At 40.5% G+C, this 23,108-nt stretch overlaps 1 protein-coding gene across 2 annotated transcripts in view; it reads right to left on the reverse strand.

The window, feature by feature from the left end:
- Positions 1–4,052: 4,052 nt before the first annotated feature.
- The window catches only part of PDE4B (phosphodiesterase 4B), a 361,788-nt gene continuing 342,732 nt past the window's right edge, over positions 4,053–23,108 (reverse strand). For both annotated transcript variants that reach the window (XM_047870731.1, XM_047870733.1), the window contains 9 exons: positions 22,558–22,651; positions 16,303–16,481; positions 14,941–15,039; positions 14,640–14,804; positions 12,725–12,824; positions 10,449–10,603; positions 10,215–10,337; positions 9,328–9,510; positions 4,053–6,369 (listed from right to left, as the gene is read on the reverse strand). In XM_047870731.1, coding sequence (XP_047726687.1) covers positions 6,004–6,369; positions 9,328–9,510; positions 10,215–10,337; positions 10,449–10,603; positions 12,725–12,824; positions 14,640–14,804; positions 14,941–15,039; positions 16,303–16,481; positions 22,558–22,651 — 1,464 coding nt within the window. In that variant the 3' untranslated portion in view covers positions 4,053–6,003. The remainder of the gene's footprint in view (positions 6,370–9,327; positions 9,511–10,214; positions 10,338–10,448; positions 10,604–12,724; positions 12,825–14,639; positions 14,805–14,940; positions 15,040–16,302; positions 16,482–22,557; positions 22,652–23,108) is intronic.

Here is a 23,108-nt window from a genome sequence, read left to right on the forward strand (position 1 = left end):
ACCCCAAGGTCCTGTTTTCTCTTCTCCATGTGCATCTAACTACACCAAGGAAATAATTAATAATTAAGTAATTAATACGTTTGAAGAACTCAAAAAGACCTTAAGAAAACAAAAATGCCTTGGTATAAACCATTAAACAGTTTTTTTAGCATTAAACTTTTTATAGCTAGGTAGTACCTGTTCAGACATGTAGTCTCTTCCTCTGATTTTAGAGAGAAGTTTGAGGTGCAGAGAAGTTGAATGGGTGTCTAAGGCTCCCAAACCCCATGATGTTGCCAAAAGACAACTAAGAAATTAGGAAAACTTCTGGTGAGTGACTGTGTGTTATGGGCTGAATTATATCCCCCCCTCAGATTTACATGTTGGAGTCCTAACCCCCAGTACCTCAGAATGTGACTTTATTTGGAAACAGGGTCGTTCTAGATATAATGAGTTAAAATGAAGTCATATCAGAGTAGGGCGGGCCCTTAACCCATTATGACTGGTGTCCTTATAAAAAGGGGGAATTTGGGTGCAGGCACATAAACACAGAGAATGCCATGTAAACATGAAGGCCGAGATTAGGGTGCAGCATCTAGAAGCCAAGAATGTCAGATTCCCCCAGTTACTAGAAGTGAGGGGAGAGGCATACACAGATTGTCTTTCATAGCTCTCAGAATGAATTGACCCTGACACCACCATAACCTTGGACTTCTAGCCTGCAGAACTGTGAGACAACAAATTTCCATTGTTTAAGACCCCTGGTTTGCAGTACTTGTTTACTGAGGCTCTACAACATTAATACACTGATCTCAGGCGGGTCACTGGCCATCTCTAAGCCTCAGTTTCTTTATTTATAAAAGTAAAGGGGTAGACCAGATGATCTCTGAGGAAATTATATGGCTTTATCATTCCAGGACTCAGAAACCAACACCTTATTTTTTGGTTTGAAAAGCATGAGGTTGCATTTTACCCTTGCATAAAACCATTTGATTCAGTACAGTTTGACAAAAGCATATTTGTTTCAGATATTGGATTGGATGCTGGAAATTTAACAGGGAATAAGCTCCAGCTTTTGACTTCATTGAGTTACAGTCTTTTGGAAAAGAGAAAAACTTGACTTTAGTAGCATTAGGTTTTCATGATTATAACATTTCAGATTTTTATGTATATCAACTCATGTAATTCTTGCATAACCCACTATAATCTAGGTATTATTCTTTATTTTATAGACGATAAAGCTAAGGCACAGGAGGGTTAAGTGACTTGCTCAAGGTTACACAGCTAATTACACAGGTAAAGCACAGGATGTTCTAGGAGCTTCTGCATTCCAAGAGTCCTTATTCCAACCTTAGGGATCAAAGAAGCTTCCTGTAGGAGGGCACCTGATGTGAATCTTGAAGAATGTGGGAGATAACCAGCTTGATGAATCCTTTTTAAGGGGTACAGGATGCATTAATGTTGGGTTTATAAAGGGAATTTGCTAGCCTTCCTGCCTTACCTTGATTTCACGGGTTTTAAGGCTCATGATCATTGATTTGATCAATAACTAAGACATGCACTCAGAGAAGTAGCAATGGAATGGTGGGAAAGTCCTGGAATTATTACCCCCCACCTGACAAATGAATAATCCCCATTTTACTGAAACCCAGAGAGTAGGTGACTTGTCTAAGATTGTGTGGCTAGTAAATGGAGGAGTTAGGATTTAAACCCAGGCCACTTGCCTCCAGAATCCATGAAATAAACCACCCTTTTTCACTTGAACTCCATTAGGCTTCCTTCAGTGGACTGAGAATTTCCATGACTTCCAACACATGTCACAATAAGCCTGTGGGAGAATACCAAGGGAAGGCCACGCTGTGGAACTCTGACAGTTTCTGACTCTATAAATTGGCCTACACATTTTGGTAAGTACTAAGGTATCACCCTCAGCCTTGGCAAAGATGCCATAGTAATTTCTGCTTCGCAGTTGCTCCCTGCAATCAGGAACACTGATATGCCATCATAGATAAGAGAATGGTTACATTTATTATCTATGTTCTAGAACCAGATGATTAACTTTCTTTTAGATTTATCTTCATTGTGGTTTTCCTGAGAACATAATTATGATTTTGTGTTCCGCACGGCAGATGGTGAGCAACATAGCCGACTGCAAGCTCCTGGAATGTAAAGCTCTGTGTTACTCATCTCTGATGCCTGGTCTCATCTATGTACCTGACCTGGCATCTGGCCATGGTGGATGCACAGTATCTGAAGATAGTTGCAGTCAAAGAAAGTTGCTATGGCCTGGATGTTTGTGTCTGCCCCTCCCCCCAAATTTATCTGTTGAAATCCTAACTCCCAAAGATGATGGTATTAGGAGGTGAGGACTTTGGGAGGTGCTTAAGTCATGAGGGTGGGGCCCATGGATGGGATTAGTGCCCTTATGATAATAAAAGGGTCCAGAGAGATCTGTAGCCCTCTCTATCAAGTGAGGACACAGCAAGAAGGTAGCGGCTATGATGCAGGAAGGGGGCCCTTCCCAGAACCTAACTATGCTGGCACCTTGATCTTGGACCAGCCTCCAGAACTGTGAGAAATAAACTTCTGTTGTTCATCCACCCAGTCTGTGGTGCTTTATTATAGCACCTTGAACAGACTCACAAAAAGCTTTAGCCACAAGCATGGCCCTCTCTTCAGGAGCAGTGGCTCTCTACTTAGATTGCATATTATGATTACCTGGGAGAATCAGAAAAATCTGGTGCCCAAGCTGTACTCAAGACCAGTTCAAACAGAATCTGGGAGTGTGGGTGAGGCCCAAACATTAATAGTAAAAAAAAAAAAAAAAAAAAAAAAGTATTCCCCAAGTAATTCTCATTTACAGCAAGGATTAAAACCCATTTCTCTGTAGAAAACATGCCTGTGCATATTTATAAATATTTATAGCTATAAACATTATAAAAGTCACACCTGTGACTATGCTAACCTATTCACTTTGTCACTTAATCTGTAAGAGCTCAGAGATGATGGCGATGGAATCAGAAATCAGGGATGGTAGCTAAATGCTATGCACATTAGCTCTGCAACCTGGCAGACTGGTTCTGCAAAGTTGCATGTCTTGTCTTTGTAAAGAAATTCACTAATTTCAGGTTATTGACTGGAATGCTTCTAGACAGATCCATTTACTTGTTCACAAGCCAGTTCCCTGTGGTTAAAATATTATGCGTTATCCACTGATTCCTATTTGTGGCCTTCCTTACCATACACACACACACACACACACACACTTCTTAGGATAAATTTTTTTAATGTTTATTTATTTTTGAAAGACGGGTGGGGGCATGACAAGGGGAGGGGCAGAGAGAGAAGGAGACACAGAATCCGAAGCAGGCTCCAGGCTCTGAGCTGTTAGCACAGAGCTGGACACAGGGCTTAACCCACAAGCCATGAGATCATGACCTAAGCCGAAGTCAGACGCTTAACCAACTGAGCCACCCAGGCATCCCAGGGTAAAATTTTTTTAAAGCTGATTTTAAAATTTCAACAAAGTGTTTATGTATTTTTGCCTATGCTATTTATATAGCTCTTTCCATAAAGAAAAACATAACCATATGACCAATAGGAGACTCCATGAATGGTCGAAAAGACCACTGAGAGTCAACCAGTACTCTGTCAATGGTGCTTGAAGATGACTCTTTGGACCTCAGATTCTTCGTCAAATGAATCAGTGGGACCATCTGATGACATGAAGCTAATGTTCTCTGGTTCCATGATTCATTTTTCTGGAGGACTCAGCCAAGCTGGAGAGTCCCTTTATTCATCTAGTGGATTAAACTCTTCAGATTCTTAAAGTGGTTTTGTTTGTTTTCTTTACCACCTCCCTTCCCGCATCATTGAGCTGCATGGATATTTGCTAAGAAAACGTGAAACGTTCCAAGCTAGGGGACTTTTTGGACACAGATTCTGAAACTTCAGTTGCGGGGTTGGCCAGGCAAAGTAGTTGGTTTTCTTCGTGGGGTATGGTAGGAGAGAAGAGAAAAAAAAGATCTGCTTTTAATAGGTCAGAACTAACCACAAAATAATTGGGCCTATAGTCTAATCTAATCATGCTTTTGTTTATTCACTTTCATATAAAAGTCTCTTACGAATGCATTTGAGCACAATATATAATAATAATAATACTATTATAACATACATTGTGAGAAACTTTTGAAAACAATAAAATGTCCACCTGAAATAATGCAGTGTTCATAGACATACAAACCCATCGGTCATGCACGTTTGTGCCATTTCTTTAACTAGTGAGTTACAATGCTGAACTGAAAGCATGAAATATATTTTACACACGGAGACTGAAGTCAGTATGAGGCCGAACAAGTGTTATCGGAAGCTTCACATTTGCATAATTTACTACATCAGTTCACATTTTATTATAAAATTCACATTGTTTTATTGTGTTTTTTTTGTAATTAATGGGAACATGACATTCCTGCTTAATGGCAGGCAAGAGGCTTTCAAAGTCAGTAGTTTGGGAACACTCAGAAGAACCACCTGCGAGCAAATGTAGTGTTACTGTTTAAACCAAAGCCACAATTATAGTAGAACCCAGTTATAACCCAATTCATGCATACACAGATTTGGATAGAACATGGGTGAAAACTACATCCCATTGCCCCCTACCCCTATCAAACTATACAAAAGTAAAAGCTCAGTATAAACCATTTAGTATCTAATGTGAGAATCCTGTTTCCAAAACTGGTTCACAAAGGGGTTGTGCAGTATTAGCAACTCAGATGGGGAAGAGGGCAGACCTTCTGAATAAAAGCCCACGAACGTCCTCACTGGGGAAGGGGTCGTATGTCTCTCTTAAGCGATGTCCAGGTTATATAATACACAATACAAAAACGTGACAAGAAAAGTCGCAACTCTTAGGCAGAGTTTTCTACACAAATGTAACACCACCATTGGCAGGCAATGTTAGATATATAAATTAATAACTTACAAAACATTACATTATATACATTAAGTAATAAATATACTGTTATAAACAGAAATGGAGGTGTTAGCGCAGAAGGCAGTGCAAGAGAAAGACGGCAGCATCCAATTGAAAACAGGGTAACTGGGTGGAGACTAATGGGGGGAGGGGATAGGATGGGGACCGTGCAGCACCCAGCGGCCCAGGGGTTCAGGACACAACATGGTGCGCTGCCTAATGGAGCTGAATTTTACACAGACTGTTACTGTGAACAACACAATTACCCTTTCCTACCTCTTAGTTTGCTCACTTTATTCTGTTTGCAGCACAAGAAGTGAAGTTCTAAGAGGAGAAAAAATACTGCTGTAAGCAGGCAAACAGAGATAAGTTATACGGGCAACCGTCAAGCTGGATGGGACAATAAGGGAAGGAAGTAGAATGTGGTTAGAAGCGTGTCCTTTCTATTTGCAAAAGTAACTGTAGGAAAGTGAAAGATATTGCCCAAGAAAGAAGGAAGACCATTTGCTTTCCTTTTTTTTTTTTTCCCAGAAAGAGTCAAAAAAGTTTATGTCCACTTTGAACGCTTATCTGTGTAGAAGTTGATACTAAACCCTAGGTATTCAACAGGCATTTTAAAGACGTGAAAATGTTTTACAAAAAAGGCACACAGGTTGGCAGACAAGGGGACAGGTGAGCAGATTTATAAATGAAGTTATTAATCAGTCAGTTCAGTCACTAGAGGGGACAGATTCCCAAAACTTAGTGCAGAAAAATCTCTCAGTTTTGTGTCTTCTATTTTCAAGCCATTTACTCAGGATCTGATCTTGGCCTCCAGTACCAGATAAAGCTTCAGCTCTCCACTAAGCTTGCAGGCAAGGCAAGTCAGCCGTGGAATTTTCTGAACTGCTATCTGCTTCATGGTCTCGCATTCTGGCTCCAAACTCAAGTAACTGGGAAGGCCACATGGCCCTTGTCCCGTGCAGGCCCAGGCCCCCGTGATGGGCTGGCCCTACCATACAGCTGGCATGCTTGTCAAAGGTGGAATGTTCATCTCCACACGGAGAAGGCAATTATGTGTCGATAGGGGACTTGTCTTCTGTCACAATGTCTACATCAGTCCCTCTTAGTGAATCCCTATGTTCAGGATCAATCACGCAAAGTGTCTTTGTGCTGCTGAAATAGTCGTGACCCTCTCCCTCTTTTTCAGGGCCTTCGGAATCCTCCTCTTCAAGGGTCAGTTCAAATTGAAACTTCTCCATCAGACCCTGACAGTCTCTGTTCTGCTCGTCCAGTGGTGGGGAGGGACTCTGCGGTATCATGCTCTGATACCAGTTTCTATTATCTTCTAACGTGTCCAGAATGTCCTGGGCATCAGGCTGCACCAGATCTGCCCAGGTCTCCCAGAGTGGATGGACAATGTAGTCAATGAAACCAACCTGGAAGAAAATAAAGTTACACTCCAGTTATTGTGATGGACTCTTGAAAACCTAACAAACTATCCTGGTTTCTAGGTAAAGAAAGAGCCACAACAACCCAAGGGGGATCAATAATAATGGATTCTGTATTTCAGTATATACTACATGATACACCCTCCCCTGGATCTAATATCCAAGTTATCGCTCTTAAGTCCACAGAGGAAGTACTGTTACCCGCAGTTTACAAAGGAGGAAACTAACACTCATTGAGATGAAATATCTTGTCAGAGATCACAGAGCCTGGAGGAGCTGGAACTTAGCTTAAGCAGTGGAGCTGGAACTTAGGCCCAGTTTTGTCTGATCCCAGAGCCTGTGTTCGTCTCACTATAACTGACTACTTTTCCTTTCACGTGTGCCAGATAAGAAGTCTGGATGTAAACCTGACTGGGAATGACTTTGTCACTACTTGGATTCTGTGAGTCATTCCACAAAGAAGGAAGCTCCAGGTCTAATGAGTTCTGACTCGACATTCTTTTCCTGATAAATTTAAAATATGCCGCTATTCCAAAAGGAAGGGGAGACAGCCCCTGACTACTCTGAAATTTCTCAGAGTGGAAGGCTCTTGTTTGTAGACGAGTATGGTAAAACATCTGAAGATACTTCAAGACCCTAAACAAACAAAGATCCCCTCTGTGGACAAGTCTGCAATTGTCTTAGATCCCACAGGGTATAGTCACTTCCATCAGGAGAAAGGAGGGAAAATAAAAACAATTAAGCAGTTCCTTTGCTAGTGTTCCTGTGAATAAATATGAGGCTATGGCTCTGTTATGGTTTACACAGGGGCTATGCATCCTGCATGAGCTGGCTCAGTGGCCTTATGCTGACCTCTCCATTGTCGGACAAACAGGAAACACTGGGGGTGGGGGCAGGTTGTGAGAAAGAATAGGCACAAGTTGAATGAGGGAATGGAATTCCCCTGTCCTGGTCTGGGGAACTGGAGAGATGTTGGGTCCAGATTCCGAGGTAAATGAGCAAGAGCAACTTCTACGTGCCCATGGGACATGATATAGCTATCTTTCCACACTACTGGAAACCTTTCCTTTAACAGCATTCTGTTTTTTGGTAAATCATCTCATAGATCAAAGTTCCTATGTGACTCTTTTGTATCTATATGTACCTATTATTTATATCTATCAACTTTTATCTATCTATCTATCTATCTATCTACCTATCTATCATTATCTATCATCTATCTATCGACCTATCTCCTCCTTCTCCCTGGTGCTTCCCTAATCTTAACACAACTCACACCAAAGTTGGGACATCTCTGATCTGCATTAGTTACGTGAACTTGTGTGCAGATGATTCAGTTATTTCTCTTGCTTCCACTCACTCCCTTTTACTTCATTATTTGTATTTAATGAATTTTAGAGACTATTTTCAAGGTGTTTTCCAGGGACCTGAAAAAATAAGCTCAAGGCAATGGAGAAAATGGAATCAGCTAAATGCAGTGCGGTCATTTCCTTTCTTCATTTGTTTTGCTTCTGCTAAATGATTGGCACTTTTTTTGAAAGCTAGCTTCTAGCCACTTATTTCCTAGGCCCTGGGTCAGAGAGAGCTCTACAAATCCTAAGAGCACCTAGTCAAGGGCTTTATTGCCAGACTACTCAGACAATGCTTGCTAGAGCTCATCTGCGGGAAACACCAGAGTGGGCCTCGATGTCATGGCAACAGGGAGACTTGTCTACAGTGATGGAGAGTAAAGAGCTCTGGGTGGAGGGTAGCTGGGTCACTAAAGAGCTGGTGAAATGAGCCAGGGGATAGCTTCTCCACCTGATACACTGGGAAAATAGCTGCTCTATCTCACAAAGCTGTTTGGAGGTTCAAATAGGGCCACGTAGGGGGAAATGTGTAGAAAATCATATAGAACACCATAAAAATATAAAACACCACTGTTGATAATAAACAGGCATTATTTTAGTTAATTAATTCATTACTCTAATTAAGGCTTTAGGGGATTTGATTTGGCCCTGATAAGTTAATATTACCGTGCATTTTTAGAGTATATTAGCCTTTTAGAGCACGTTCACAGATATTAAACTCATTTGATTGGGTTTCTTTAAGAAACAGCAAAATAATAATTACAAGGGAACTCTGCATCGATATTACAAGTATGTGTAAATTGGGGGGTGGCAAGTAGTGGAGAAAGAGGATACACACTAACAAAAAGCCCTCCTAATGTTTTTGTGATAAAGACCTTGAATAGCCTATAGACCTATTCTCAATCATGACTACCTTGCTCAGGTCATTTGTTGCTCTGTAAAACACAACATTTCAGCAGGTCCTGAAGCCTTTGTGGGGATATCGATACTTCTAGTGCTATATACTCTGCAGCTAGAGGTATCTGAGGTATTTCTGCATCCTCTAGACTCCAGCATATTGTCCCTATTCCTCAGCACATAGGGAATCTGTAGCTCTAGACATGATCAGAAGATGTCAACATGTTCTCAGATGTGGAGAAGCAACCTTGGAAGGGGACACAGGACAGGGCGTCGACTGTGAGGTGGAGGAGGTGTGTGGAATGAAATCCACACTTGGCAGTGCACTTGATTATGGAGGGGCAGCAGATCCAGGGTGGGGGAAGCAAGGATGAAGGGTAGAGCTCTTGGATAAGGATAGGGGTAAGAGAAATCTGGAGAGATGGGTGTGGGGAGGTAGTAGCTCTGAGTAGCTCTGAGTTCAGGTCATAGACAACTCCCTAAACTGCTTGAGGATACACAGACCACACTTTGACGGGTTTCTGAGGACTGCTTTGTATCCACCCTGTGAAACTGAGTATAATGGAGAAGGCAAATGAGTCACGAGTAAAATGGAACTAAATGGGTAGTTGCTTCCTTATAGCTTCAGGAATTTGATAGAACCTTCCAGTTCTACAATCTGCAGAGCTCACAGAAACTTCGAAAATTGCATATTAGATACCTGGGATTTTTCCACAGAAGCTGTGTGCTTATCACACATTGGGCTAATCTCCATTCCCCTCTCCCGCTCTTTGTCTCCCTGCTGGAAGAACTCCTCCATGATGCGGTCTGTCCACTGCCGATATAATTCCAAGGACTTGGTGGGGTTGCTTAGGTCTGCACAGTGTACCATGTTGCGAAGGACCTGAAATCATCAAGTTTTAGAAATCCTGGAAAATCAGGTGTAAATACTACCAGAACATCTCGTTCCTCTTGTACTAGTACACTTGGTACCCAACCCAAGAACACTGTAGTTGCCTTATAATTGTGGTGAGTACACCAAAAAAGCAGTCCTACAATGGTGCTGGCCAGACTTGGTTATTTACCATCACAGGAGTCCCGAAAGGGAAAATGTGTGTCTTCTCAGACTGATAGTCATTGAATGTAAAAACTGGAAGGGACATTAGAGGTCAAATGCTGCCATCATTTCCCTTCCCCAGTTTGGAAAAAATGCGAAGAATTACTCAAAAGTAGATGTCTTCATATTTTCCACTTGTGGAAAGAGACCAGCTGATGGCAGTTTGTATAATCAAAACAGACCTAACAATCTTCAAGTCAATGGGATTTATATCCAAACACGAGCTTTTGGGCCCAGCAGTCACGTATCCCCTATTACAAATGAATTTTGCCATTTATTTTTAGAACTAAGAAATTCAATAAATAGCGTTATGTTTTTCTTCATAATTAGAGGATACGCTTGAATGTCCATTTTCCTTGTTCTTAAAGTAAGTCCAAGTTGCAATAATAACCAGATATGCGACTAACTGAACTGACGTTTGGTTTCATTTTTTAATTGTTTAATTTAGTTTGGTTTGGCTTTGTGTTAAATCAAAGGCTTTCATCAAATACCTGTATACGATCCGTATAGTTGTCCAGGAGAAGAACACCTGAACTTGTAACTTTCTTTGTTTCCACCATTGTTTTCAGGTCTGCCAGCAGGCTCATATGTTTGGACATATCAGTTGCTAACACCTAGGGTAGAAATAAAATGAAACTCTCAATAAACTCAGTTCATTGAAGAGAATGGAGTTTCTTGTCCTTGGCAGGGAAAAGTAAGTGAGGGATGTAGAAAGGAAGTCTTACCATGTCGATAACCATTTTCCTGAGTGTCTGGCGTTGCTTCTTGGTGAGATTCTGGAAGATATCACAGTGTTCTTCTTGCAGCAGTTTGAAACCCACGGCAAGGTGATGGTTTTCCAACACAGATTCATCATTATACATCAAAGCAAGTTCTGAGTCTAATAAACAAGGAAAAAGGATGACTTAAGAACAAAGGGGTATAATTCTAATGTTGGCATTACTTCAGTGTGAAATCAGATTTAGTTCTCTCCAAATGTTAGGAACCAAGATTCACATGTCATTTCTCATCAGAGACACAGTTTCCTCCTCCAAAAGGTAGTAGCCCGTTCCCAAGCAAATCATGCTTGTCATAGATACTGGTGCGTAAGCTTTCTCTTTGACTAAAATTCATGGTATTTTAAAATTCTTTTTCTCCTTCTTCACTCCAGATGAAGAATTCAACATTAGGTAAGGGCATGTTTTATCTCAGTTTGTAGTTTCCTTTATGTCTTCACACACTTTTTTGCTTTGGAAAAGAATAAACTGAAAATGCTACTAAACTTTATCAAATGCATTAGGATTTTCAAACTATCTCACTTTCTTATAGGTTCCCCAGTTCTGTCAATTGTGAGTTTTTGATTTTCAAAGATGTTAATAGTGTGAGTGTGGAATTTTGTTTTATCCAAATAATTTAGCTTTTTTGGAACTTTCTACAAACATGGTAACAAAACAATAATTTTTAAGAACAATTTTGATGTCAGATTTTCTGTCCTCTGGCCCTATATCTCAGAAATGGCAAGATCTGCATACCTAAACTATAGCTTCCAGCCTGCCTTTCATGCAGAAGAGTCATAGACATCTTTCATTAGGCAGAGACCTGGTCTGCACTGGAGAATATGGTCAACAAATTCTGAAAGGAACATTTTCTCTTAATAAAGAATAATAGCCAAGTGATGGCAATAGGTTCCTAATTGCAGATGTGGTCACTCATATACCATTGCTTTAACTGTGTGCTTTGCCTTACAGTCTCAGAATGGACGGTAGGATATATGAGGTCATTTTAGCATTTCTGCCCTGTTCACCCTGTGATCAATCCCAGATCTGCAAACTGGCTTTGTGGGCTCTAGTGTTGTAGGTGGCTGTAACAGAAAGACCACTTTTCTGTGTGAAGCTAACTGGCCCGTATATGGTTTGATTTGTGACACCACATTATGCCAGCTGATACAATCCAGCAGCCAAGTAGTTGCCCAAAGTTTATATTCTTTCAGTAGAAGAACAAGGTTAAATAAGGAATCTACCCTACACCTAGATTATCCAGATATTCTGATAAAGTAGGACAGAAACTCTTACATGGTAAGTAGCTCAAACATTCCTATAAAACCATCAACACTTGATGTTAATTATGACCACAACTAGATAACCAATATTCTCAGAAGAAAAAGTACTTGCATTTTTAGCATTTAGAAAGAGTGCGCTAGCTGAGAAAATTCATGGATTTTATTTTATTTTTTAGGATTTATTTATTTTGAGAGAGGGTTCAAGCATGAGCAGGGGAGGGGCAGAGACAGAGGGAGAGAGAATCCCAAGCATGCACTGCACTGTCAGCACAGAGCCCTACGTGGGGCTCGATCTCATGAACCATGAGATCATGACCTGAACTGAAATCAAGAGTTAGACACTTAACCGACCAATCCACCCAAGTGCCCCAAATTCATGGATTTTCACTGCCATGGATACTAAGTATTTGCAGCATGACAAAAGCACTGAGTACAGCTTGAGGTCCTAAGGCTGGACCAGCCTTAAATGTCACTGGGGTCATCTTCACTACTACAAACCAAGCATTCCAGTGCTTCCTTTTAGTTTTATTTCTGTTTAGAGGTTCCCATGCTCAGACACAATATTTGGGCCTGCTTCCTCAGTAGAGAGGGACGCTAGTGGGTCACCATATTCTATGTGAGAGCCCTGCATAACACTGAAAATCATTATCACATTATCCCCAAGCCTTTCCTTGTCCTTACTGAATAATTCCACATCTGTTACTCTTTCCTCACGTACTGTATTTTCCAAATGTTGAGTACTTTTTATGGCTCCCCTCTGACCCTTTCCAAGTTCTCCACGCAGCTCAAAAATTGTGTTGCCGGACTGGACACAGTACCCAGGAAAGGTCTGACTGGCTTGAGTGGAATGGAGGATTACCTCATTATTACCCTTATTGTCATCCATAATGAAAACATTAGGGGGAAAAATGAAGCAATGAATCATACAATCATCTCAAGTGACTATTCTAGTAGTGAACTCACTTGTGTTGATGAGAAACTGGTTGGAGACTCCAGGGTGATCAACATCATGGATAGCAGCTGCAAAAATGGCGGCCAGAATTTCCAAATCTGTGAAGACAGCCTGCAGAGCGAAACGAGCACATTTAACTCCGTATCCCATTGGCCTGTATCCTGCTTATTCAGCTTCATATTAAAGTATGCATTTCACTCTTGCTGGGAGAAGGACTGTCTGCTGATTTATGTAAGGTCTCAATACATTAAATAAATGTAGATTCTATCCATCATCATGTGAAAGGAAAAATGGCTGAAGCCCATACCCACATCAAGCCTGTAGGAAGGCCTTAGCACCATGCTTCAGATGGGGTCTGATGTTTGTTTCTTGGATAAGTGGTAGGGCAGAATGGTGCTTATGTAACACAAGCACACAGAAGTCAAAGAAGCAAGTCAGACTGGCTCTGCTCTGACATATAACAACCTTCATGTTTTCAGGCTCAGTAACTTACAGAAGAAAGGCTAAATTCTAAACTCATAAGATTGGCAATAAGTTATTTCCCAAAGCTAAATTTGTAGTGAGATCAGATGCTTTCATATGTTCACTCATTCTTCCATCCGTTCCTTCGATTCTTATCCAGTAATTGTTTACTACGGGCAAGATCTGAGAACATTTTAAGAAGTAAAACTGAATGCCCCACTGCTCTACTCCTTCATGCCATGTTTTGAAGCCTCCTCCGCCCTGACTTGTACACAATAATTTAAACCTACTATTTGTGCAGGTATATATTCCTTCTGACTAAATGATCTTGCTCTGGCTGAAATATCTTTCCTCATCCTAAATCTTCTGATCCTGCAAATGCCAGCTCAGCTTCCACCTCTTCCATGAAGACTAATTGCTCAAAGACCCACTGAGCTCTTCCTTCTCTAAACATGTGTGGTCCCTGTGGTCAATTTCTGGCTACACAATAGGTATCCTATCAATAACAGTGGGTAGTTGATAAACCGTGTTGGCCCACTCTATAATCCTATAATTTATATAGAACATAAAAATAATACTGGTTCTCTCCTTTAGGGGATAAAACAATCTTAGCTCTATGTCACTTCCCCAAGTTTTCTTGGATTTCTTTTCTCAGGAAATATGGAACCCAAGCAATAGACTTGTAGTCAGTTTAATCTTTCTTGACCTTCCAAACCAAATCTGTCAAGGTAGGTAGGGCTGGACAGGGGTTGGCAAGTCCCCTCCTGCATTGAGCCTGCACAGTTTAGAGGTATCTGACTACCATTGCTGTTTGTCAAGGAAGATCATGGCCTGCTAGGCACATTGCTGCTAATGTTGGGGTATGAAAATGCATTAATCTACGAAGAAAGGAGCCACAGCCACTGTCTAGCAAGATGTCTAGCAAAAGGGAACACTGGTTCAGCATTATTAAATCCTTACTTCTAGATATTCAGTTACTTTTTCTTCAAAAAGCTCATAGAATTGCCTTTATGAATTCTTAGGAGGATAAGTCTGTGGATGCTTATACCTAACAGGAACAAGGTAGGACATTTTATATTATGTTTCTGTGTTATCTCTCACAGTGCTTGGGATGGTGTGGGCAATTCAGATCAGTACATGCATATTGGGGATATACTACATACTAGATGATGAACTGGACACTTACCAGATACTGGAGATACAATAAAAAATAAAGCACCTGTTAATTGCTTAACAATTAAATAATTTTTCAGTTGTGAGAGATGTAAAGAGAGGGTTATGCTGATATTGGGAAGCAGAGTAGAAATGCCTTTCGTTGTTATTAGTAACCCAATTAATAGATGTTATACATAATAAAGAACCAGTTCAAGCAGGTGCAATTATTTCTGTAAATATATTACATGTTGGATAGCTTGTATTTTAAAGAGGATGGGCAGTTATGCAAAACAGATCACAACTACTCACATCTAATGCTGGCGTAGAAAGAAGAACATGGGTTGACTGGGCTACATCAGCAGCATGTAGGCTGTTATGATACGCCACATCAGAATGGTAATGGTCTTCTAAAGTCATCATGTAGGTTACAAATGTATCAGATGAGATTTTGAATGTCTTTAGGAGGTCTCTTTCCTATGTAGTAAAATGGATTAGAAAATAAATAAGTGGATGTCCAAAAATGAAGAAAAGTCAAAGTAAACTGGGATGGAAAAAAAAATTATTAAGAGCCATATAATTGAATAAGCAATACTCTCTCCTTTTTACTCACCTGGAATATGGCATACATGATGCATGTGAGGGGCCTATTGTGTGAATATCCAGCCACATTGAAGATGTTAAGGCCCCATTTGTTCAGATCTTCCAGCTCCTATAATCAAAATTAGAAGAATTTAGGAATAAGTACCGTTTTATCAGCATATGTCATTATTTTTATTTAGTTTTTGGACAATGGTTGGCTAAGTCTTTAGAGTGTCTATTTAGAGTATTCTAGTTGCATGAAGATTTGAAGATGGAATGGCCTAGGAGGTTGGGTGCCCTCTACATTTTAGTTACATGTTTCTGTATATTTTTTCAGAAAAAGGACAGTGTGTGTCTAATTTACAGATTTAGTTGTTGACCTGTTTTTGCCACATCAGTCCTCAACCAAGCTGTATTCAGAGGTAGTTGCAAGTGGCTAGAAGTCCCTCTGGCTCCATTTCCCTGTCTCTCCTCTTCACTGATCACTGGCCCATTGTGTAACAGCTAAAAAATGATCTCAGGGGAACTGCTTTGCCCTTTGGTTATTATCACAAAGGGCCAGGTACAGGAGAGTCAGCGGCTAGAATGTGCAGAAGTTAACCCGGCTTTAATGTAAAAGGTCATGAAAAACGCCAACCACGGATTATTCCATTTTAGAGCTCTTGGGCTACACATAGACCTGGGAGAAACATTATTCAGTCCTGTGTTGTGGGATTATTCCAAGATTATGATTAAAGGAGTAATTTATTCCATTCTGAATTCTTGCCCGGAATAAGGGATCCAGGCTCTCCCTAGGGGCTTGACCCAATGTGAGATCAACCTTGCTGTAATGGTATCTCTCAGAAAGTCTCACTGAATGTCTGTTTGCTCACAGCAAGGTCATCACCTAGTGTCACAAGGCCAAGATGAGCTTGGGGTCACCTTAGGCGCCCCACTGGGGGACGGGTGAATTCTTTCTGTGCCTTCCTCCACAGTGGGGTTTGGGCTCTGAGTCAGTGCTATCAATCTTTCTCATTTCTTCTCTGGCTCTACCAATCAGTGCAGATTCTTCAACTAGTCCTTGGCATATAGTCCTGGATCGGTCCTCTGGGACGATTCAATCCTGTCTGCGGCCTCCCTACAGATTCTCCCTGTGTGTCTTAGGTAGGATTCTCATTCATGAGGAACTTCCATTTACAAATCCAGCTCAGAATTAAAAAAATAAAAGGTCCTTTGTTGTAGAAAAAGGGTCTTGAATTAGGTGCCCAGTAATGGACAAAGAGGCCACACCAGCCTTCTTATCACCCAATTTAATAACAAAGCCAACATGATCACTGCTATTTTCTAGTAGATAGTTTTGGGCAGCCGCCTGCTGGAGAGCAGAGAACTACATACACCCCCAGCTCATGCATACCTTGGCCAGATGATCTTCATTTTCTGTGTTGACTCCAAAGCGTGAGATGCTTGTATTGTTTAAGCTTGAACTGTGCATCAGTTTTTTCACTCCGCTTATCTGCGTCATGAGCTGTTGCTTTTTCTTTTTCTCTCTGTCCTTCTGGGTGGGTGATGGAATCTCCACATCATTCTGCTTGTCTGCAACAAAGGGAAACAGTTTTCAGCCCACGTGTGCCAATGAGAACCCACTGCAATATGCAAAATAACTTCTAATGTCCTGTAATGGATTTTACATCTTATAAAGGACTGCCATACATTATCTCACTTGATCTCCAGGACAATCCGTCCGGTGGATGGGGAAAATAGGAGAATTTTTTCCTCCATTTTATTGCTAAGAAAACTGAGGCCTAGAGGAGCTAAATAAATTGAGCAGTGGTGGAGGCAGGACTCAATCCCATACCTTCTATTTGTAGTGTAATTTAGAATTATACTTCTATATTTTCAAGGGAGGTCATCAATATTTATATGTCAATTTTTTAAGTAAATAACTTACATGTTTGTATAATAGAAAAGGTTCATGCAGCCAAACTCAGGTGCCTAAAAACTTTATGTTCTGCTCATTTGATCATATTTGTATTAATTTTTTTAATTTAAAAAACCCACACAACTTTAACTGGATATGACATCATTTCAGTGTAGATGAGCAGTATATAAGTGAGGTAAACAAATGGTTTATAATCTTCAAATAAATACGTTAAACATTGGCTTATTACACCACCATTTGAGGTTTAGAGGAAAACTATATCAGTTTTATTTCATGCTTTATTTGTATTCGTTCTACTAATTAATAATAAACAATGCCTCTCGTTTATAACAGACATTAGATTTATTAAAATATTGATGCTTGTTAAATATTTATGCTGACCTCATTTAATCATTAAAAAAAATTCTGCTACAACAAGGTAATAGCAGAGGAAGGATTAGCGACGAAAACATCTACCTTCCTATAGAGGTTCTTTCCTCTATTTCATGCTATTAAAAGTATCAGCAACCGAATATTCCATTGCACTTCACAGGGGCGTTTGTCCTGAGTACTCCCAAAAAATGCACAAATTCTTTCAGGCCACAGGGATGCTTGTGTGTGCACTGAGGCAGTAATTTATTAAATTGCTTCAACAGCTACTTCATTGAACTAAATGACACCCTGTGGCTGAAAGAGTTAATGCAGCTTTCCCAAGGTCCTGCATCCATCTCTGCTTGTTACAGTAAAAATGAGGACAAAGACAACTTCTCTATTTGAAAATGACATGGTTCCAGATGGCATGCTGGGACCCAGACTATTTGCTTTCAACTCTTGCAAGATGATGGCATAGTCACATGTTTTCCCCAGAGTCCTCTGCCTGCTTCCAGGGCCCCGTGGACAACTCATCAAAGCAAAGCAAGCACAGGGAGGCAGAAGCAGTGCCATGGACACATCAACACCGGGAGCAGAGGTATTCTCTGTCCCTAGTGTCCCCTTATTATCTTCAGGTGCCAGAAGCTCCTAGACTCATCTGTCTATGACTTTGGCCTAGGCAAGAATTTTAGTGGTCATTTCAGTTGGTTTAGGGGTTTCCAACCTGGTTCAGCATCAGAAGCACCCAGGGAACTTTAGAAAAATATGAGCCCCACCCAGTCCTACTGAATTAGTATTTTTAAAAAGGCTTCCTAAGTGACACTGACGATCAGAGCCAGGTTTGGGAACCAATAATAATCCCACACCCTCACTTTTCAGATGAAGTCAGCAATCTGCCCAAGCTCAAAGGGCAATTTATTCAACAGATATTTATTTTGCAATTACTCAGTTCCATACACGGTGACTTAATAGCATACATGGAAACCCAGGCCCTGAGGTTCCTGTTACAAATTTCTTTCTGGTCTCACAATCTCTGGCAAAAAACCCACTATATATCATATTATTCTTTAAAAAAAAATTTTTTTTTCAACGTTTATTTATTTTTGGCACAGAGAGAGACAGAGCATGAACGGGGGAAGGGCAGAGAGAGAGGGAGACACAGAATCAGAAACAGGCTCTGAGCCATCAGCCCAGAGCCCGACGCGGGGCGTGAACTCACGGACCGCGAGATCGTGACCTGGCTGAAGTCGGACGCTTAACCGACTGCGCCACCCAGGCGCCCCTATATCATATTATTCTTGACATTACTTTTCTCTCTGTCACTTCACTCCTAATAATTACTACTTCTTGCTAGAACGAAAAGCCACAATAGCCCGTGCCTTTCCCGACGACAGTGCTTTGCCATTCCTCATGTCTGATTAAAGAGACTGTTAGATTCCCCTATGCTGCTGTAGATGTAAAAAGCTCTAGTGGGACCAGCAGCTTTCCCCTGTGTTAACTAAAGATTCCTTGCAGCAGCCAGTAATTGAGCTGAACCACTACTGTGTCTGGACCATTACAATAAAGAAGAAAGTCATTATTCACAGATAGCACCAACTTGACACTAATGGGTATTTCCCTGTACAGGCACTGGGACAACTGACAGGCTTCCCTATTCCTATTCTGAATTCCTCTGTTAAAAGTTTAGCCAGTGTAATGTAGAAATAACCTGAAACACAGACTTAAAGAATCGCCATAAACACTGAATTTACACTTACAGAACAGTTAGAATACAGTGGAGAAATAGCAGATAAGCATAAAACAAATAAAAAAAAACAACAGATGCAAAAAATGGTCATGTCAAAACTCTGCTAATGGCATAACTGGAGGTGTTTTCCTTATTAGAGCACAGCATTTAATCATGCAAAATTTCTAAATTCTTTTCCTTGCATCGTTGAAATTCCATGTTCTACTCTTTGAGACACAGTAGGGGATTTAAAAGAATGACTTTTCTCTGTTTGTAAAAATATTTACTAAATTATAATATCATATCTAGATATCTTGCTTTACCTATGCTTCCTTCCTGTAGGTCCTGCTTCACTTCCTCTCACTTCTCCAAGCAACCTGGAGCTCATGATCCTATAAGCATCAGTAAGTGCCTGGTTGATAAATGGACTTTTGCTGCCTTCCAACTCCTCCATCTAGACACCATCCTTTAGATGGAAACAGCACAAGTTTCGCAGACCACTGGAGTAAGGGATCCCCTCCTTCCCAGATGATGCATTTTAACATTCAAGGACTCTTACTGTAATAATGCTCTTTAATTTTAAAGCGCTAAGGTCTTCTCATATTTTCCTAAGATGGTTGCCGTGCTCTGATAAGACCCGCTTATATTACTGGGAACTGTTAATAAACATATTTTATTTTTTAGGTCCAACAATCTTGATTCCTACAGACTTTTCTCCAAAAGAATATACCTATTATGTAAATGCCCTTAAATGTGATGGTCTGAGTTCCTAGTTAAAGGAAGTGACAGGGTATTTAGGTCTGGGAGTCAAGAGGGCAAAGCCTTAGCTCTGGCTCAGGAACAGAATAGCCAGGTAATCTTGACTAGGTTCCTTTGCCCTTCTGAGCCCGCTTTCTCTCTAGTAAAATGGGGGAATTGGACGACAAGGCCATGAGGGTCTTTTGCGGATCTGACAGTTTACAAAGAAAGATGCATTCATGCTTCTTCTCCAGGGACATTCACCCACAAGACAGGATTCAGAGTTCCATGTCTTGCATTTGCAGTTTGGAAGCAAGTCTGGTTTGTTTGTTTGCTTTTCGGGATTGTCAAATTGCAAGCCTACAGTCTATTACAGAGAATCCAGACTGCCAGGTATGTCTTAACAAAACTGAAAGACTCAGTCTGTAGCACAGTCCTGGAATGGTAGAGTTGGAAGGGATCTGGATGCCATCTATTCCAGGGCTCCCATTGTAAGATGAGGCAAATAATGTATCTTTGTTTATATAACTGATTTTTTTCTACCTATATTTTCCCAAGAATATTTAAAATTTTAATCTGTCTGGTCTGTTTGATCAGGTCTACTTTGAGCGCACGCGCGCACACACACACACACACACACACACACCTTCCTAAGGCTGAGTCTATAAGAATTGAGATTCTAACACCTTCCCCAACAACTTGTTCTTGATAATTTAATTTTTTGGACTAATGAGAAGCCAAAAATTGGTTTTCCTCAACAGATGTGCCAAATGGCAAATGAAATATTCAAGAGAGAGTTGACCTTTGCCTGTTCTTGAGACACACAATGTTGATCCTGAGAGCTCATCTTTAATATCTTATCAGCTTTCTCACTTAATAGCCTACGATGATAAGAAAGATTAGTATGCTAAACAATTCTTGCCTTCCTTGGCAAGCTGATGGTGAAAGGGACTACAAGTGTAAGACAGCTGCCTCTGCACAGTCTCGGATGACAAAGGGCTCATGCCGCCTTACTCCAGTCCTGAGAGTCTCTTCTGGGAAGACAGATAAGCCCTGGCATTCTATTTTTTTTTTTTGAAATTTTTTAATGTTTATTTATTTTTGGGAGAGAGGGAGACAGAGACAGAGCGTGAGCGGGGGAGGGACAGAGAGAGAGGGAGACACAGACACAGAATCCGAAGCAGGCTGCAGCCTCTGAGCTGTCAGCACAGAGACAGACCGACACAGGGCTCGAACTCACAAACCATGAGATCATGACTTGAGCCGAAGTCGGATGCTTAACCAACTGAGCCACCCAGGCACCCCAGCTTTGGCATTTTAAAATGCAATGTTTATGAGCACAAAAATGAGTTCTTGCACTAATCAAGATTTTCTTCTTCTCTCCCATAGTCATTAACCTGGAGAATTGGTTTTCCTCAACGTACAGTCCCTGTACGACTGTAATTGGGTGTTGCACAGAGCAGAGCACATTTGAAATGGACAGTGGAGGATGACTGTCTTCAAAGGAATGAAGGGGGTTAATGCATAAGAAAAGGATCAGTATATATAACTGAACTTTGTGTTCAGTTAGATGCTAGGTCTCCTTGGAGCTGGGATATATGAAAATTCTTCTCCTTTGTTCCTTGACCAAAGTGCTGTAACTGCAGCTGGAGAGAACCAGGTGCCGAAGGCACCCACATACTGGAAACAGTTGGAAAAGCACTTGTTAATTGTGCCTCTGCCTGTCCGCTGCAGAGCACTGCCTTGAGCTCTGCACTGGGCTGATCAGAGATTGATTGGCTGACAGCAGAAACTGCTCTGGCATTAGAGAAACAGGACTGGGTTTTTTTGTTTCTGTTTTTGTTTTTTTTGTTTTTTTTTTTTTTAAATAAAACCAGAAGAGGTGTGTGTTTCCATAAGGCCCCAAAGCAAATGTTCATGGATTTAATGATGTGTAGCTATGCCAAAAAGAAGTGAGGTGTGATGTTCAGCTGTAAGAATGGGTCATTTCCCTGCATAGTGGAGTTCGGTAAAGGAGCATAATTCAGCAGTATTTGAAAGTCAACAGAATCAGAATCTAGATGCTACCCATTTACCTTGAAGGACAGATTCACCTATCCCACATATCTTTATTAAAGAAAAAAATAATCCAAATACGGTCACTATATCACTATACAATAGAATGGCTTTAAACATGAGCTCAGAAATCCCTAGTATCACACAGGATGCCTGACAGTAGTTGAGGATCTTTGATGCAAATCTTTTCTGTCAGTGTCATGAGTTAAATACCAGCAATGTGACAACAGAGCACAATAGATCAAACATCAGATTGGGAAGATAAGGATGCAGCTTGCAGAAAGCCAAATCTTTCAGAGATGTGAACATTCTTTTCTTCCCATTTATCTTTATGAAATAATTCAGCAAAGCAACAGTCAAATTATTTCCAAAGCTTATTCCTCTGGGCCAAATCACCACACAGTTATTCTCCAACCACATCTCTTACAAACCACCTAAGAGGAAGTCTTTTGCTCAAAGCCCACTTATAGGCAGAATTTAAAGAATACCATGTCAAAAGAGCCAATAGGGTGGCCCCTCAGATTTAGATGACTGAACACCCGCCCCCACCCTACCTTTCAGATGTCTTGGCCATGATGGAAGGGGGTGGGTGGATAAGGGGTGACCTGAGGTTCACAGAAATACAATTAGCCTATAATAACCTTCTGTCTTTGATGGGTATTTTCAATCTTTTCTTCTCTTTGTAACATCTTTCTGCTAGTTTTTTTTAACCTTAAATGTTGTCCTTAGTTCTTACTGAAAATGGCTTTTTCTGTAACTTCACCCCATTCCAGACTCACACAGGGATGTCACTGATGGGTTGCAGAGATTAATACTGAAAAATCTCAATTATGAAACAGGTTTCCCAGTTAATATCTTACCTAAGAAAGTATTTGAAATGTATTCAGAAACCTGGTTCCCTGATCGGCTCATCTCTGAGAGGTGTGTCAGCTCCCGGTTCAGCATTCTCTTGAACTGTATGTGAAGAAGAAAAATGTGTTAACCACCTAAAAAAATAGCAAATGATCACTTCAGATATTTTCAACTTTACTAAGAACCAAGAGATTGGAGGAGCAGGTATTATTAAATAAATGATACTGTTTCTGCAAAGTACAAAGCCTCCTTAATGTGAAATTATTCCAACGTCACCTTAGGGAAAAGAGGTTTTCTTAAGATTTGTTAGAATTAACATCTGATTTCTTTTGAAGACGCAAACGTAGGAAAAGGGATTTTAATAGAAGTCATGATAATTTCACTTGAAAATGTAACAACTTTTAAAATATATTTATTGGAAATTAACTCGAAAATACCATGTGAGAGGAGATATATGTAAAAAGTTTAGGAGAAAACTGAGGAAAAAAAGATGCATCCTTTACAAACAGAGCTGCATAAAGAGAATAGAATTAAAATACAGCACAGTCTATTTACATAC

This window comes from Prionailurus viverrinus, chromosome C1, assembly GCF_022837055.1.
Source record: "Prionailurus viverrinus isolate Anna chromosome C1, UM_Priviv_1.0, whole genome shotgun sequence".
Taxonomy (NCBI): Eukaryota; Metazoa; Chordata; class Mammalia; order Carnivora; family Felidae; genus Prionailurus; species Prionailurus viverrinus.